General features: G+C 40.3%; 1 protein-coding gene across 1 annotated transcript; it reads left to right on the plus strand.

Annotated features, from left to right (window-relative positions):
* The first annotated feature begins 10 nt into the window (after positions 1–10).
* SCO1 (synthesis of cytochrome C oxidase 1) lies at positions 11–16914 on the plus strand. The gene is made up of 6 exons (XM_017859653.1): positions 11–331; positions 1771–1861; positions 4609–4806; positions 5603–5695; positions 10369–10484; positions 16018–16914. Exons 1-6 carry the CDS (start codon positions 53–55, stop codon positions 16150–16152), a joined length of 912 nt encoding a protein of 303 aa, XP_017715142.1. The 5' UTR covers positions 11–52; the 3' UTR covers positions 16153–16914.
* The last annotated feature ends 2548 nt before the right edge of the window (positions 16915–19462 follow it).

Below are 19462 nucleotides of genomic sequence, written 5' to 3' on the forward strand. Positions count from 1 at the left end.
CGGAGGAAGCGAAACGTTACCGGAAATCGCGGGGAGGGTCAAAGGATACCCCATGGCGATGCTGGTCCTAGTAACCGGACTAGTTATGCGGCCTCTGGGTGGCCGACTTTGGCGCTTCTTGCCTCGCGGACTCGAGCTTTGGGGCCCAGCCGAGGGGACTGCGAGAGTCTTGCTGAGGCAGTTCTGCGTGCGGCAAGCAGAGGTGTGGCGTGCCTCGGGGCTCCCTGGCTACTGCTTAGGAACCCGGCCCCTCAGCACGGCGAGGCCGCCACCCCCACCCCCGTGGTCGGAGAAGGGCCCCAGAGACTCCGCGCGCCCCTCGAAGCCCGGGGTGAGTGCACACCTGGAACCCTTCTGCTGCTCGTCGCTGCTGTCGGCCAGCCCAGCCGCCACATCCCACTTGGTCGTAACTAACCTCAGACACTACTCCGCCTCCTCTAAAGTTGTCCTCAGCTTGGGCGCGTTACCTGCGTCGTGGAATTTCATCCTGCATTTCCCGTGCTTTGCCGGTAGTCCCAGTTCTCCAGAGAGAACTTGAGACCTTACTTACACCCTCTTCACGTGGCTGGATGCCCGGACTTGGATTTTATGTTAGCGTTTCCACCAAAAAAAAAAAAAATTAAGTTTCAGGTTTTCTTAAGGGTGTGAACCTAAAGTTGACTGTGATTGAGGAGTCAGAGGACTTTTATCATTTGTCACTTGAGCCTCATCCAGAGTTCCATGTATACGTTGAAATTGAAACAAAAAATGGAACTTAGTTATGTGTGGATGTGCGTTTTCCTTGGGGTTCTCTCGAGTTCCAGTTCTGACCCAGAAAGAACTTGAGAGCCACTATCCTGTGGTAAGAGAAGTGGGTTTTCGGAGCTGCTGGAAGGTTAATGAGTTAGGCCTAGTTGGCCAACTTCTTCCTCATTTGGGGAGTTGAATAAGGGTACAAAGAAATAATGGCGGTAATTTGCAGGAAGCTCCGCTTTTAGATGCCTCTTGTACTTTGGCTTTGTTACTTCTGGAAGCCAGAGTTAGGTTAACCTCCCAAATTTCGTTTGGTTTGTTTATATTCTCAGTATCAGCATAAACAGATAATGGTGTGTGTGTGTGTGTGTGTGTGTGTGTGTGTGTGTGTGTGTATGTGGATTTTTGGTTTTTATTTTGTTTTGGGACGGAGTTTTGCTCTTTTGCCCAGGCTGGAGTGCAGTGGCCCGATCTCGGCCCACTGTAACTCCGCCTCCCCGGTTGAAGCGATTCTCCTGCCTCAGCCTCCCATGTAGCTGGGTTTAGAGGGACCCGCTACCACGCCCGGCTAATTTTTGTATTTTTAGCGGAGATGGGATTTCACCATGTTGGCCATGCTGGTCTCAAACTCCAGACCTCAGGTGATCGACCCGCCTCGGCCTCCCAAAGTACTGGGATGACAGGTGTGACCCACCACGCCGGGCCATCATTGGTTTTTAAGTCAGGATTGGAGCCAGGGTCACACATAGTAACAATCATGGTACTTGAGGTTGTGTTTTTTCTTTGTGTGTTTTTTAAACATGAAGAGAAACAGACTTAGGGGACTTTCCCTTGGAGATGACTGTCTTTGTAATTCAGATCCCAGATCTAACTGCATCCACAGAAACTTTGAGCATTTTCTCATCCCTGAAACATTTTGCACATTTAACAACATCATGGCCTGTGTGTATATGTATTAAAAACTACTGTCATAAGTTTCTATGGTTAAATGTTTGCGTCTTACTAGAATTTTTCTGTTTGAAATCCCTGCCCTAGTAGCCTGTTTCCTGGAAGTCTTTAGCAATCACATTTGCTATTGGAGGAGCTTTACTGGCTGGAATGAAGTACATGAAGAAACAAAAAGCAGAGAGTAAGTAGCTGTCATCTGCTCAGCCCTAAATCAAGTTCTTCCTGGCTATGGACTCACACCTTTTCGTTGTTGTTAAGCTTTTGTTTTGAAACAACTTTAGCTTTACCCAAAAAAAAATTGCAAAGATAGCATAGGTTCTATATACCTGTCACCCAGCTTCCCCTAATATTAACATCTTGTATAACCATGGCACATTTTTCATAACTAAGAAATTTAAAATGGCACACAACTATGAAATTACAGCTTCTTTTTGGATTTCACTTGTTTTTCTATCAGTGTCTTTTATCTGTTCCAGGACCCAAGCTAGGATACCACTGCATAAGAGTGTTAAAAGATATACTGTGGATAGCTTTGACTGGGCGAGATGAAATCTGGAGGGTACAAAGATGACTAAGAGGCACTCCAGCTTTTGAGGTGCACACGGCAGGGAAACTGACACAGAAGTAAAGGATTTTACTTTATGCGGTTCTGCCAGGCCAGAAGGAAGCTTAGCATGTTCTGAGAGCAAAAGCAAGGCCCAGCCGTGGGATTTGAGCAGGCTTCCTAGGGATCAGGCAAGAAGCATGGTGCGCGTAGATACTGCATGCCCTCTGTGGATGAGGGGGTGGTGAAGAGAGTCTGGTCAGGAAATGCTAGGAACTACTCTGGATTAGCATCTTGAAATATTTAGAAATTGTATATAAGAACTTTGTATTTTAGTGAATATCCTAGGACTTCTCTAAGATTTGGTTTAGAGGTTTTAGGTAAATCTTTAAAGTATTGCTTAAACCTTTCCATTCTTTGGAGTCTCTTTTGATAACATTATAGACAAAGGCCAGTGATTAAATCTGGGAATTCATAGGCTTTGGGAACTTAGCAGTGTAAGTTTTGTACTGATATACGTGCATATATAGATATCAGACTCTTTGGCATAATAAGTAGTCTTGGTAAGATTTTCATAGTCTAATAAGCAGTAAGTTCCTTTAGTTTCACAAAGAAAAGCTAGGAAAGTTGTGGCAGGAAAATTCTAGAATATGGAAGCTTTTTTTGACTTTGGGATTTCAAGTGCAGTTCTAGCATTTGTTTTATTTTAAAAATGTGTTATGAAATAATCTTAAAACTCTTCCTAAATAATTTGAGAGTATTTATATGCTGACATGTTGCCTCATCAGCTCCAAACACTTTTTGGTGTATTTCCTACAAACAAGGACCTTCTCGAACGTAACCACAATACAACCATCAAATTTAGAAAATTAACACTGATATTTTGCTCCTGTTCAGTCTTCAGATAGGGTTTTGTTTGTTTGGTTGGTTTTTGAGACAGAGTTTCACTCCTGTTGCCCAGGCTGGATTACAGTTCAGTCTTCCAGGTTTTGCTACTTGACATCTTTCATAGCAAAAGACATCCGTTTCATCCGTTTCAGAACCACACCACCTTGTACCTAGTTGTTCACCTTAGCCTCCTTCATCTGTAGCAATTTCCCAGGCTTTAACTGACTCCCACGATCTTGACAGCTTTGACAGTTACAGGAGAGTTATTTTGCAGAATGCCTCTTAGCTTGGATTTGTCTGATGTTTCCTCATTCAGGTCATTCGGGTTGTTCACCTTTGGCAGGAATATCACAAAAGTGATGCTGTATTCTCCTTGCATCTGGTCAGATACCACATAATACCAGTTGTCCCATTACTGATAATGTCCAGTTTGATCACTTGATTAATGTGTGTCTAACAAGTTTTCTACTGAAAAGTTACTCATGTAATTAATGGTCTTTCATGATTTGTATTGGCATATGTATACTTAAATTTTCTGTTTCCCATCACACTATCAATGCATTCATTTATTTGAATCTGTGGACTTGTTTGCTGTATATTCATTCAGTTTCAATCCATAATCTCTTTATTTTGATGCCCAAGTTGTCCCAGATCGATCAGCGGGAGCCCCCTTGCAGCAGGCTTCTGTGGCTTTGACGTGTTCTCTGAGTTCTGCTTTCCTTCTGCCACAACAAGAGGTTCCAGCCTCGTTTTCCACTTTCTTTGCCACAACCCTGGTATCAGCCATTTCTCCAAAAAGCTGTTTCCTTTTAGTGAAGAATGATATTTAGAAGTCAGGTTCTGGGCTCATCGTTCTTGGAGTGTGTCTGCTCCGTGGTCCTCTCAGTGGACATGGTGAGAAAATAGATGTATTTATGTACGTCTATATTTATTTTATATCTATATAGATAGAAGCTCACACTAGTACCTCCAGTGTATTTCCAGTACTACAGGGTTCAGCCTAGCTTTCTTCCTCTCCATAGTTGACTCCGTTTCCTATTGTAACTCTCTTGTCTTTAATATATTCATTTATTTCATCAATTTCCTGTGTGTAACTAAGGTCCCATCTCCACTCTCACCTCCCCACGCAGGATCAGACTTCATATGCCAGGCTACCCCCCGCACCCCACTTGGGTTCAGACATGCAGCTGTAGGCCACTGCGGCCCCTCCCTGCCCCCAGCATGGACACACCTAATGGCTTAGGACTGAATTGTTCCTGAAAAAGAAGAAATATTGTTTCCTTTTTTACAACATACCATAGTATTTCATTTGATTTTGTTTTAATGTTTTGTGCTTATTTTTCTCAAAAGATTTCTTTAGCTTCTGGAAAACAAACTATTTTTTCCACATTTTGTGCCCCCACCGTGAGTAACATAGTACTGGCCATATGTCAGGTATTTGAGTACCTCTGGTTAAACTGACTTTTTTTTGGTGTGTATGTTTGTGTCTCCTTAAGAGTTAGAGAAGGAACGGCAGCGACAGATCGGCAAGCCTTTACTTGGGGGACCATTTTCCCTCACAACTCATACTGGGGAGCATAAAACTGACAAGGACTACTTGGGTCAGTGGTTGTTGATTTATTTTGGCTTCACTCATTGCCCTGATGTCTGTCCAGAAGAACTAGAAAAGATGATTCAAGTCGTGGATGAAATAGGTAAGAAAGCCGTCACTAATTATACAAAGTATATGTTTACTTAATGTTACTAGGTTTTTCACACTCTTGTATTATTGTTAGGTGGGGTTTTGCAATTATGTGATTTGTAAGAACATAAAATCTCAGCATTTGGCTTGTTGGTTGCTTTGAGTCTTGTGACCTTATTCTCCACTGAAGGAAGCTTGTTTTGATGTGAAATGTTAGATCACTTAAAAATGTCAGTGTGTCTCCCTTAACTCGGCTTTTGTGTCCCTTCTTTATTGCATCACTGAGGCCAGCATTGCCTCTTCCCCACTGATTGTGACAATTAAATTAGGAAATCTTTGCAATGGTTTGCAGTCAGTGGCATTTTACTAATACCAGTAAGAAGGAAGGGTGCCTCCATAAAGTGTATTATTTCAGGATATTCAGTTCTTATTACAGTTTACCTTCTTGCCCTTGAGATATGGTGGGAGTGAAAAAAACTACAGATACTGGAGCGGATTAAGAGATAAGATAGCCACATGACATTATCCAGGGGAAGAACACTTATGCGCCAGTGCAGGCAGTTGACAGGATATGTAACCTTGTATTATCCACCACAGACAATACTACTGTGTATGAGTCTGCTCCTCCTAAAGGCCATCCCATCCCCATACCCTTCCCCGTCGTCTTCCTCTTCACCTGAATGGTAAGATGTCCATCTCTTTTTAAAACACCTAGCTGTCCAGCACGTCCTCTACTCTACTGTTATAGCTGGTTTTCTTTGTCTTTCCCCTTAGGGTGTGAATACGGACTAATTGGAACTCTCTTTCAGATAGCATTACAACTCTGCCAGATCTAACTCCACTTTTCATCAGCATTGACCCAGAGAGGGACACAAAAGAAGCCATCGCAAAGTATGTGAAAGGTACGTTTTTTAAATAATACTTTACATTTATTTAGCTTTAAAGTTTTTGGAATATCAGTTCATTTGAACCTTACAGTGCCTTGTGGAATAGGACAAATGGTATTACCACCAATTTTATAGGCGAATAAAAAGATGAAGCTAGGAATTATTACTGTGGATAATCAGGGTATAAGTAAGAAACGGGTTTCTCAATTCCTGATGCAGTGCTCTTTATGTTTTGTCACAGAGAAAGGATTTGAACTTGGCCTTCATGTATCAACTAAGTTAATCGAGCCTTGAGTTGAGAGTAAGGACACATTGCTTCTAATTCCAGGCTGTAACTCATTCTCTCCTTGGTAAAATTAGGACAAACATATATTCTGGAAGTATGTTCATTGGGAGATTAAAGATGAATAATTAAATATAAACGTATTTTGAACTCAGCACATGTTTTATAAATTTAAAACATTTGCTGTGACAGGCCAGGCATGGTGGCTTGTGCCTGCTGTAATCCCAGCACTTTGGGAGACCAGGGTGGGCAGATCACCTTAAGTCAGGAGTTTGAGACCAGCCTGGCCAACATGGTGAAACCCCGTCTCTAGAAAATACAAAAATAAGCCAGGCATGGTGCTGCGCGCCGGTAATCCCAGCTACTCGGGAGGCTGAGGCAGGAGAATCACGTGAACCCGGGAGGCGGAGGTCACAGTGAGCTGACATAACGCCACTGAACTCCAGCCTGGGCAACAGAACTAGACTCCGTCTTAAAAATAAATAAAACATTTACTATGACAAACACATAACTGTTGTTTAATTGACACATAACAGTTGTACATATTTATGGGGTACAGAGTCCCTATCCTCCCTTACCCTTTCCAGCCTCTAGTATCCACAGTTCTTCTCTCTACTTCTATGAGATCAACTTTTTTAGCTTCTGCATATTAATATGAACATGCAGTATTTATCTTTCTGTGCCTGACTTTTTTCATTTAACATATCAATAGTATCCTCCAGGCTCATCTCCATTGCCACAAATGACACAATTTCATTCTTTCATATGGCTGGGTAGTATGCCGTGATGTATGTACACCGCATTTTCTTTATCCATTCACCTGTTGATGAGTACTGTTGGATTTCATATCTTGGCTATTGTGATTAGTGCTGTAGTGAACATGGTAATGCAGACTTCTCTTCAATACACTGTTTTCATCTCCTTTGGATATATACCCGGTAGTGAGATTCCTGGATTGTATTGCAGTTCTGTTTTTAGTTTTTTGAGGAACCTCCATACTGCTATCCACAATGGTTATACTAATTTACATTTCCATCAACAGTGTGTATGAGGTATCTTTGTTCTGAATCATTGTCAGCATTGGTTATTTTTTTGCATTTTTGGTGATAGTCATTCAAATTGGGATGAGATACCTAATTGTGGTTTTGATTTGCGTTTCCCTGGTGATTGGTGATGTTAAGCATTTTTTCGTATACTTCTTGGCCATTTGTATGCCTTCTTTTGAGAAATGCCTATTTAGATCATTTGCCCTTTTAAAAAATGTTATTTTTGTTTTTGCTGTTGAGTTGATTGAGTTGCTTGTACATTCTGGATATTACTCCCTAGTCAGATGAATAGTGTGCACATATTTTCTCCCATTCTTAGATTGTCTCTTCCTTCTGTTTATTGTTTCCTTTGCTGTGCAGAAGCTTTTTGTTTTGATATAATCCCATTTGCCTGTTTTTGCTTGTGTTGCCTGTGCTCTTGAGGCCTTGTCTATAAAATTTTTTCCCAGATTAATGTCCTGAAGTGTTTCCCCTATGTTTTCTTCTACTAATTTTATAGTTTCAGGTCTTACATTTGTCTTTCCTACATTTATATTTTATTTTTGTATATGATAAAAATAGGGATCTAGTTTCAGCACCGTTTCTTGAAGAGACTGTCCTTTCCCAGTGTATGTTTTTGGTGTCTGTGTCAGAAATCAGTTGGCTTAATTTCTCGGTTCTCGATTCTGTTCCCATTGGTCTGTGTGTCTGTTTTTATGCCAGTACCATGCTGTTTTGTTTACTATGACTTTGTACTGTTTTGAAGTCAGGTAGTGTGATCCTGCCAGCTTTGTTCTTTTTAATTAAGATTGCCTTGGCTCTTAGGGGTCTGTTGTGGTTTTATAAGAATTTTAGGATTGTTTTTTCTGCTTCTAAGGAAGGCATTACTTTCAGTGGAGGAATTTCAATCAAACATCTCTGTATGCTGTTTAAAAGCTGTTAGGCACTTTTAAAGACTACAAATTATAGTAGAATTGAGAGTGGATGCTTATTAGGTTCTAATTCAGCTGTGAGAGTGGGCAAGTTTAATTTCTCTAGACTCAAGTTCAGCATATGTGCTTAAAAATCAGGAATCTGAATTTTAATTATGTTAACATTGATTTAATAACTGGTTAAAAGCACTAAAGAATAGTTTTATATTTATTATATGACACATTCAAATACATATCTTCTAAAACTTTGAGGTTATTTAAAAATATGTTTTATGAAGGATCTGTTGTATGTATAATTCTAACACATATGCAATAAAGTATAGGTATTTGAAGTATATAATTTGTTGCCTTTTGTAACTGAAACCATCCCACAGTCAAGAAAATGAACATACCTGTTACCCTCAAAAGTTTTCCTTTGCCCTTTTTAACCCCTCCTTTTTTCCCTCCCCAATCTCCTGTCTGCAGAACTGCTTTCTGTTGATAAAGATTAGTCTGCACTCTCTGTGTATCATAGTTCATTCCTTTTTGTTGCTGACTAATAGTTCACCGATGGACATTTGTGTTTTTTGCATTTATTGGCCGTTACAAATAAAGCTGCTAAGAACATTTATGTACATGTTTTTGTGTGGACACATACTTTCATTTGTTTCGAGTAAATACGATAGGAATGGTTGGATCATATGGTAGGTGTATTTTAACTTTCTAAGACGCTGAGAACCTGTTTTCTAAAATGGTATATTTCTGCATTCCTGCCAGCAGTATATGAGAGTCCCAGCTCTGCCACAGCATCACCGCTCTTGGTGTGGCCAGTCTTTTTAACTTAGCCACTCTAGTAGGTGCTTAGTGATATCTCATTGTGATTTTAGCATACATTTTCTTAATGACTGTTAATGTTAAGCTTCTTTTTATGCTCTTATTTGCCATCTGTGTTACCTTTAGTGAAGTGTCTGTTCATATCTTTCGACCACTTTTTATGGAGTTCTTTGTTTTCGCATGTATGTGTGTATGTATTATTTATATTCTAGATACAAGTTAGGTATGTGATTTGCAAATACTTTCTACCAGTCTGTGGCTTGTCATTTCAGTCTCGTAACAGTGCCTTGTTCTAATGAAGTCCAGATTTATCAGTGTGTCCTGTTAATATCGTGCTTTTGGTTTGGTATGTAAGAAATATTTGTCTAACCCAAGGTTACAAAGATTTATGTTTTCTTCTTGAAGTTTGGAGTTTTTACTACATATACTTAAGCATAATTTATTTCTACAGTTTATAGGTTTGTCAGAAATTTGGGCAATAGTATAGTCATTTCATGAAGCAATAAAAACCAGATATTTATGAACTCATTGAGTTATGCACAGTCTTCAATTTAAACATGTGTTGTAGCCGCAAAAATCACATATTACTAACCAAACCATAATATCCTCAAATGAGTAGACATTTGAGTTGCTGTACCTAACCAAAACTCCAAACTTTATGGTAATTTTCAGCAGCACATACTGATTGATGATGTAGTCATTACTAGTTGCATTTTGGGGAGATTTTTAAGACTTTAACTTGGTATTTAGAAAAAAATGCAGTTTCAGCAATTTAATTTTTAAAAAAGTTTGAATGTGCAGCTAACTCAGGCTTCATTTACCTTTCTCTTTATTTACTCAGAGTGGGGGGAAAAAGCCTGTCTTTTCAGAATCTGAACAATTTCTCATTTAGATTGATGAGTTCATCCAAGGAACAAAAATTGGCTTCTGTACCTTTAGAAGAAGGAACTGCTGTTAAATGTTGGGCTGTCATTTCAGTAGTTTGATGAATCCAGTTGTTTTAAGTGACCTCTACCAGTTCACTTACATAAATTCCAAAAACTTAATAGCAGATACATGCTATGAATGATTTGCCCTTTTTCAGAACTTTGTTATGATTGTGATTTGGGAATGACTAGTATTAATTAATTGACCAGTTTTGTTTTGTTTTGTTTTATCAGAAGTAAAGAGTGGAACTTGATACTAGTGTTGAAATTATTTGCAAGAAAATAAGATGCAGGTATTTTGACCTGATATGAACTTAGTTGTGAAGCAAATTTTTTTCCTCATATGATGCCATGAAAAGTTATAGTAGTTAATCTATGATAATATTTTTGAGCTTTAGTGTATCTCAGAGCTACATGTAACTAATTTTTTAAAATCAATTTAAAATGTGATGTAAGTAATTAGAAAATATTCCCTCCAGGTCTTTACTAGGTAGTCATAAAAGGATTTGACTTTTATATTACAAAGGAGAATTTTCATTTGTTCTTTGTGAATTTCTTCTCCTTTTCCTTTGAATCGTGAAGAAATGTTTGGGGACTCACAGGAAGAAAGTGGCAGTAGAGCTGCTTTACAACTGGTATATTTTTTGAAGTAGAGATGGTTGTTTTACTAGCTTCTCATTTTTCACTGTCTCTCTCATGTTTTATTTAGAATTTTCTCCCAAACTGGTTGGCTTGACTGGCACGAGAGAAGAAGTCGATCAAGTGGCCAGAGCATATAGAGTGTATTACAGCCCTGGCCCCAAGGACGAAGATGAAGACTATATAGTAAGTAAATGCTCCAGTTTTAACCCATGGACCAGCTCCCAGATCCCAGATAGTCGTAAGATTTTTCAATGACTGATTGGCTTCTGAGAAGAGAGAAAACCTAAGATTATTGCAAAGTCCTTAGGAATTTTTTTTTTTTTTTTTTTTTTTTTTTTTTATGAGACGGAGTCTCACTCTGTTGTCCAGGCTGGAGTGCAGTGGCACGATCTTGGCTCACTGCAACCTCCGCCTCCCAAATTCAAGCAATTCTTCTACTTCAGCCTCCCGAGTAGCTGGGATTACAGGTGCATACCACCACACCTGGCTACTTTTTTATATTTTTTGGGAGAGACGGGGTTTCACCATGTTGGCCAGGCTGATCTCGAACTCCTGGCCTTACCCACCTCAGCCTCCCAAAGTGCTGGGATTACAGGCGGGAGCCACCGCACCCAGCCTCCTTAGGAATTTTGAATATTTGAAAGGATAATATAAGCGTGTTTTTTACTTTTTATTTATTTTTGAGATGGAGTCTCACTCCATCACCCAGGCTGGAGTGCAGTGGTATGACCTCGGCTCACTTCGACCTCCGCCTCCCGGATTCAAGCAGTTCTCCTCCCTCAGTCTCTCGCATAGCTGGGATTACCGGCGTGCGCCCACCCGTGCCCGGCTAATTTTTGTATTTTTAGTAGGGAAGGAGTTTTGTCATGTTGGCCAGGCGAGGGCCAAGAGTTCTGGAATTCCTGACCTCAGGTGATCTGCGCTGCTCACCTCAGCTTTCCCAAAGTGCTGGGATGACAGGCCTGAGTCGCTGCGCCCAGCCAGAAGCATGCTTTTTAAAAGATGATTGTTTGATTTGTATTCACTATTCTCATAATTCAGTTGCCTGTTTTTCTCTTATAGTGACATATAGGATTTTAGGGCAATTTAAAACCAGATACTTGGGTGCCATGTTGTAAATAAAGAGAAGCCATCATTTGGAACAACACTGATTTTGAAGAGATTGTATTGGTTCTCACTGCGTCCCCAGTATAGAGGTATCAGAAATTGGTCTTTCGGAGAACCAGTTTTAGGCCATGGAGAACTGCATTTTTAGGTTGAATGAGAATTCTGAAAAGCAAAAGATAAAAGGTTTATTTGCCCATTGACTATATGCCTTGGACAGTTAGGTGTTAAATGTGTGCTTTTTAATGATAAGGAACAGAAATTCTGTTGTACTGGTGTAGCTCTTACATGAACTATCCTCATATTCATCAGCACTGCCCCAGAAGCCTTAGGGTCATGCCCAAGTTACTCTGTTTCTTTTCTTGTCAGTGGTTTCGCAGTGAAGCACCAAAAACGGGCATTAGCACCACCACGATCCACCAATTTTCTTCTCAATTTGGACATTTTTCTCCTATCACATTAAGAGTCGGCATTGTATTTTAGCATTATTTCAGTTTTTCTCTTAGTTGTCATACTCTGTTTTTTCTGTAATATTATTTGGACAGGGTAATCATAAGATCTTTCTAGCTGTGAAGCTGTCTTTGTAGAAAGAAAGATGGCCAAGACTGTGAATCACTGATCCAGCAGCTCCCCATGGCCCGTCCGAAGAGTGAGTTGCAGAGGGCATGGGATGTCTCAGTGCAGTGCTTTGTCTCGACAGCCAACCGTGGTTTCTCTGTCCCTTTGAACCTGAAACACATGTGCTCCTGGAGCCTACAGCCGAAATTAAAAGCAAGCTTCTGGCCCGTTTGCCTTAATTAAGCCTACACAGTAATCTTGTCTTCCAGTTGTGCTGCCTTGTAGAATTAGGGAAACTTGGATTCCTTGTAGTAAAAGATGAGAAAAAAGAGCATTTTTCCTTAAGCCTTAATTGTAAGGAAAGTAGAGGGACCCTCCTCTGTTTTCCTCTTGCTGCTCTAGCAGAAGGAGAGAAGCGCAGAGAGCCACAGTGGCCAAGAGAGGAAGCCATAGGAAAAGGACTTTCCAGACTTCTTTTTTACAGAGAGTTGTGGTTTGGAGTTTATCTGATGATGACAGCAGGAATAGATGAGCTTATCAGTCTGATTTCCAGTATTAAATGAGTTATATTAAATTGTTTAAATGTATACAGTCCTAAACTAGGTAACACTCCATAGTCTTACGCTTAGAACTCATAACTCAGAGTCAGAAAGTCATAAATCAGAAAGAAGTTGTACAAATAAACCCAAACAGCCTGCAGAACTTAAATTGAAAACATTGAGTTACAGTGACAAGCGATTTTGCTGAAACCAAAGTGCTGCTCATGGCAGGAAGGGGGTTGTGGTCAGACTGCTGTCACATACCCAGCTCTACTCAACTGCCCCTCTGCATTTTCTATTTAAAATACTTTGAAACCTTTAATTGTGTAGCCTGCCTTGCCTGGTTATTATTGATGTGGCAAGAATGTATTATATTCATGTCTGCCTGTAACAGCAGTGGACAGCTAGGTGCCAGTGAGATCATAAAGCAAACACAAGCCTGGGCACTGAAATTTATACTCACAACACAGATAATCCAGAATATGGATATTCATTTTTTTAATTACAAATGAAAATGAAAATATGTAAGTCTTATGGAGACTTCTTGGACCTTGTAGAATGTATCTTTGGCCCCATTTTTAGAAATACTGGCCTACTGCTATAAGAATTTGACTTTTCATGAAATTCGATGGGGAATTCATTGCTGTATATGTGCTAAATCATCCAATAGGGGGAGACACTCTCCAGCTTCTTAGGCTTTTCGTTAGTGTGACTTCAGTCCCTTGAGGTCACAGACTTTCATCCATAAGATGGTTTGGGAAACTTCTGTTAACATTTAAGGACCTGCAGGAAGTAAGGGGGTACCTTTAAGGTTACCGTTGAGATGTAATGGAATGAAATTTTCTTAATCTAAAACAACAGCAACAAAAGGTAAGCTTCTGGCTTTTGAGGGGACTCTTCAGACTGATGGAACTGGGTATACCAAATATTTGGGATTCCATAGAAAGCTGGATCTGCACATTAATGTATTTTATATATAATAATAATTATATAGGTATTAGAAAGTACTGTTGAAAAAGGAATACAAATGGCTTTCAAACCTAAATGTTCAGTTTCCTAATAAAAGAAATGTGAATTGTATAATGAGGTAACGTTTTTCTATTAGCTCAGCAGTGGTCAGGAAATTTGAAAACATATTGTCAAAATTGGAAAAACAGGAAATATACTGGAGGAGTGAATTTGGAACAGCAGGCTCTCTCATGCATTGTTGATAGGGATTAAACTCATACACCCTCTTCAGAGGGCAATTTAACAGTGTCTCTCACATTTAAAGTGATACACTTTTTAGGCCAGAGATTCTACTTTTTGGACTTTATCCTACAAATATACCCTATGGCATTGTAAAGAGAAAAGACTGAAAATCCAGGAACCATTTTTTAACTACTGTGTATAATCTGATATAGAACAATGTCCAATATATTGTTAAATGAGAAAGCAGTACTGTATAATATATTGTTACTTGTGTATAAAAAAAATAAGTGGTAGTGGATATATACACATAGTAGATGCAGAGAGTTTCTCTGGAAGGAACTGGTGACATTGGTTCCCTCTAAAGGGAACTGAGGCACTCTGGGTGTGAAGACGGGGAGGGACATTTTCATTGAATAAATTTACTGGATATTCCTTTTCTATGTGCATATATTACCTTTTCAAAACGTAACTCACACTAAAACGTAACTTGCACACTAAAAAAACTGAGTTACTGCCCTCCACTAGAATTGGAGCTAGAGGCAACATGGTGATAAAAGTTTGTGGACTTTAAAACTAGACAGATTCTAGGTTTTAAAGTTAGGCCTGGCACTTAGCAATTATATAATTTACTGTCTCCAGCCTGTGATGCCATTTGTAGAGGAGGAGAATACCTGTTTCATGGCTTAAGATGACATGTGAAAGAATTTGTCAGTTAATGCTAGTGTCCTTTTTCTATACAAGGAAGTACTAGAACTTGGAAGACCTCTATATTAGAATAAAGGTCAATTTGCTGTGTCACAACCCAAAGGAATATTGAGGAGTGACCTGACAAGTTCAACAGATACAGATAAAACAATGTTTTTGTTGTGTACTACAAGGTAATTTATATTAAGAACACTCAGAAAATAAGTCCCACATATTGTCATTTGGTTTTTTTAACAGAGAATAGAGAAAAGGAAGAAATAGGGAGGAAGAGTGATGTAAGCTACAGAGTAAGGCTTGACAAGAGAACTGGAGACTGACTTCTGATTTCTGTATCAGTTGTGTGGAGAAATAGAGCTCCCCGTGTTGCTCCGACAGTGGATTGTCCCACAGCACTTGAGATCCAGTTGTTGGCGCTCTTTTGGTGCACATTCTTTCCTTATGTGGGGAGGCAGGTGCTCTTTCCATTTGCTGTCTTAAGAATGTGTGTATAAAAAAATAATATCCTCACAGACATATAATGCATGCTGGGGTATATTTGGGCAGTGTCTCCAGTTTGGTATTCGTAATCACATTCCTGTCTTTCTTTGTCTTGCCAAATAGCAATCAAGCCTGCAATAAATTCCAAGGACTCTTAAGTGCCAAATCTCACTTGAAATTGGATTTTATGAAAGTGTCTAACTAAAAAAACTGGTGACTAATCTAAGTTAAAGTTAGAGCTGGGACCGTTTTAGGACTTTGCTGGGAAAATGGATGCTGAGTTTCAGATGACTCTGTGGTTGGGGGGAGCAGCATTTACACTCCCGAGGATTTGCTTTCCAGGTGATTTTTAAGATGACTCCGTGAGTTGGCGGCGGGGGCTGGGGGGTTGGGGAAGGGCAGCATTTATGGCTTCTGAAGATTTGCTTTCCAGGTGATAGATTGATTTCAGGCAGGATTATTCAGTGGAGGAGACAAAAATTTCCTTGGGGAGAAAAATGTTTCTTTTCCTGTTTCTGTTTGAATTACTAATATTAAAACTAAATATTGTTCAACTTTATAGATTATTTAAACTAGTGATTAGTTTTCTGATTTCTTCTCATAAAGCATGGTAAGCAGAATTTTGGCGGTAATGAATGACAACCAGTTCTTTCTAAAACAAAGGAATAAACCCAAGAACTTACGAAAGAAAGCAGTTTTTCACCAACACTTAATTCCATGTGATGTCTCTGTAACATGTTTAGGGTCTGAGGAGATACCTTACTCGAAAATGAAGGTATTTTTCAACAGCATTGCTCTTCCACAAAGATTGACTGCTTTGTGAAAGCCTGCAGCAGCTGTTTCTTAGAAGGTGAATTCTTTTCTCAGAGGGTGTGTGGGTAAATGTGTTAAGGATTAAACCAAAAGAATTTCAGGTTCTAGCTGTGACAAGCAATAACCAGTGCAGATGTTTAGGACACAGAAGATTTTAGACAATTTTTGTTAGGAATTTGCTATAATAGGCTTAAACCTATTCCATGATAGATGCTACAGAGGTTATTTAAGCATGAATGTAAAGTTCTCTTATCTTGCAGGACACATTCAGTAAAATAAGCAGCTTATTTTGGTAATCTTTGTCACACTCTCCCCCCTTCTCTCTGCAGGTGGATCACACGATAATAATGTACTTGGTTGGACCAGATGGTGAATTCCTAGATTATTTTGGCCAGAACAAGAGGAAGGGAGAAATAGCTGCTTCAATTGTCGCACACATGAGGCCATACAGGAAAAAGAGCTAGCCAGAGCAGTGTTGCTGGATGCAGTATTGTCTTGCTAAGAGGAAGGAAACTTTGTCTCGCATAGGAGCTTATATAAATATAAACGTATATACATGCAGTCTACAGAATGGCCTTCATATCATGAGAACATTTCTCTTTTGGATGGGGATGTTACTCTTGCGTTCAACCAAAGTTGATTCTTGGAACTGTAAAGTTTACAACCCAAAGTCAGAGGACCAAGTTAAAGTGAAGCCAGTAAAGAACACACCCTCGGAAAGGACGCGGCGGGGCGAGGCACAGCCAGTGCGTTTCTGCCTGCAAACAGGCCCTCCCAGCAGCTTTGCTGCCTCTCCATTGTCTTGGACCCTTGCTCAAATAGCTGTGGGACTGAATTTCACAGAAAAGAATATAATTTCCATAGTGCTCTTGCTTGCCTCTTCTTGAGTTCTTTGCTCTTCTGAGTTCTTGGTGGCTAATAACAGTCAGATTAGGGTCTCAGCCATTCAGAGTTGATACTTGAAAACTTTGGTGTTCCTTATTAATGAATATCACTATCAGATTTGACTAATGAAGAGGAAATCTATCGTTTGGGGGGAAAAAAACATCAGTTTGATTTCTCTACAGGGTATTTTGTGTGATTTTTAGCTAAGTGGTGTGCCAGGTTTTCAGTGACATACCAAATGAAAATAAGAGGATATTGATCATGGGTGTGATGCTGAGTACCTCTCTGCATATACTGAATTGTACTTTGTGTAAAATAAACATATTCAATTTTGCTGTTCAGACAAGCATGATCTTTTTCATGGGTGATGAGTGGGTGCATAGATGGCTGCACACAGTTCTCAGGGAAGAGACCCACAGGCTCCAGCGGGCAGGTGGGTGGGACGCTTGCTGAAGTGCAGGTTCCCAGACCCAGAGCTGAATTCACTGAATCCGCAGTATGATGCAGAGACCGGCTTCCATAACAGATATCCCAGGTGACTCAGATGCTGGTGGACCAGGACCATCCCTTAAGAAAGTGTTTTTTGGGGAAATAACTTGCCTGGCACAATGGCTAATGCCTATAATCCCAACACTTTGGGAGGCCAGGGCCTGAGGATTGCTTGAGGTTAGGTGTTCAAGACAAGCCTGTGCAACATAGTGAGACACCCCTGCCCATCTCTACAAAAAAATTTTTTTGGCATGGTGGCACGTGCCTGTAGTCCGGCTACTCGGGAGACTGAAATGGAGGATCACTTGAGTCCAGGAGTTCAAGGCTTCAGTGAGCTATAATCACGCCACTGCATTCCAGCCTGGGCAACAGAGTGAGGCCCTCTCTCTATATATATATGTAGAGATACATAAATTAAAATGAATTGACAAATAAACAAATTTGACCTTCTTTTGGTGTGTCAGCCATTGAAGAAAATGATGATTGAATGATAGAATGAATCTTGGCTTTTGCTTCTAAATGTGACTGCCCTGGATGCCCAGGTCTGGTCTTTTTCTGCCAGAAGCGGCTGCCCTAGGGGCAAAGTTCTCCGAAAGGTTTTCAGTAAATCCTAAGATGCAACAAATCCAGACAACAGATTCTTTTTACACGATACGTTTCTACATGCACATGGTAGAGGCCTTTTGGTTTTTAAGTTCTCAATATCTAAGTATTTATATCAAAGTAAAAGTATGTGAAGAAAAAAAAAACTATGCTAGTTATAGGTTTAATAATGTCCCCCAAATTTTATACATTGAAGCCCTAATCTCAGTACTTCAGAATGTGACTGTAATTGGAGATAGAGTCTTTAAAGAGATAGTTAAAATGAGGCTGCTAGGTTGGCCCTAGTTCTACATGACTGGTGTTCTTAAAATAATAGATTAGTCGGGCACAGTGGCTCACGCCTGTAATCCCAGCACTTTGGGAGGCCGAGGCGGGCAGATCACCTAAGGCCAGGAGTTTGAGACCAGCCTGGCCAACATGGTGAAACCTCATCTCCTAAAAATACAAAAATTAGCTGGGCGTGGTAGCAGGTGCCTGTAATCTCAGTTACTTGGGAGGCTGAGGCAGGAGAATCGCTTGAACCCAGGAGGCAGAGGTTGCTGTGAGCCGAGATTGTGTCCTTGCACTCCAGCCTGGGCAACAAGAGTGAGTCTCCATCTCAAAAAAACATTAAAAAAAGGGCCAGGTGCGGTGGCTCACGCCTGTAATCCCAGCACTTTGGGAGGCCGAGGCAGGTGGATCACCTGAGGTGAGGAGTTTGAGACCAGCCTGACCAACATGGTGAAACCTCGTCTCTCCTAAACATACAAAAATTAGCCGGGCATGGTAGCGGATACCTGTAATCCCAGTTACTCGGGAGGCTGAGGCAGGAGAATCGCTTGAACCCAGGAGGCAGAGGTTGCAGTGAGCCAAGATTGCGCCATTGTACTCCAGCCTGGGCGACAGAGCAAGACTCCATCTCAAAAAGAGTAGGAGACACAGTGAGATGACCATGAGAAGCCAGAGAGAAAACAGCCGTCTTACAAGCCAAGAGAGAGGTTGCGAGAAAAAAAGAAAAAAAACCCTGCTGACTCCTTGATTTTTGCCTTCCAAGCTCCAGAACTGTGAGGAAATAAATGTCTTTGTTTTAGCCACCAAACCTGGTAAGGCAGCCCTAGCAAGCTAATACAATAGCCTGTTCCTTAATAAACAACTGCAAGATTGGAATGACTTTCCTAGGAATTTGGTCAAGAAAAGAACTTACTAAAAGACTATTCTCATTTAACAAGAGAGATATTAAGTATCTCAAAGGCCAAATCTTTAAAAAGATTAACTGTTTTAAGCCAGAAAACATTTGTGTGGATCCATTTGCTCTTAGATAAAATTCAGTCTTCATTCTCAGCTGTTGCATGTTAAGGCTTGTGCAATGATCCAAAAAGGGAACAGCAACTTTTGGAGAAAACTTTTATTTGTTCTTCATTCTAATGTCAAGTTTAAAGGCTTGAAGTCAGAATGTTAGAAGTGGGGAAGGGGACCTTAGAGGTGATGTCTTCCAGATGTTCCTGTTTATGCAGAAGGGGACAATCTCAGAGAATTAGGGTGCAAAATTCAGGTCCCAATTTCTAGATAGGTTTCCGTTTGTTCTGCTGCTATCGTGCACTTATGGTGACTATGTGAATCCAACCAAAACAAAGGTGCCATGCCAGTGGGGCAACCTTTTTCAACTGTGAATCTTGGGAAATCAAAAGGAAGGCTGTCTTTTCTTTTCTTTTCTTTTCTTTTCTTTTCTTTTGTTTTGTTTTTTGAGATGGAGTTTCACTCTTGTTGCCGAGGCTGGAGTGCAATGACGGAATCTCAGCTCACTGCAACCTCCACCTC

Source organism: Rhinopithecus bieti, unplaced genomic scaffold, assembly GCF_001698545.2.
Source record: "Rhinopithecus bieti isolate Rb0 unplaced genomic scaffold, ASM169854v2 scaffold_51827, whole genome shotgun sequence".
Lineage (NCBI taxonomy): Eukaryota > Metazoa > Chordata > Mammalia > Primates > Cercopithecidae > Rhinopithecus > Rhinopithecus bieti.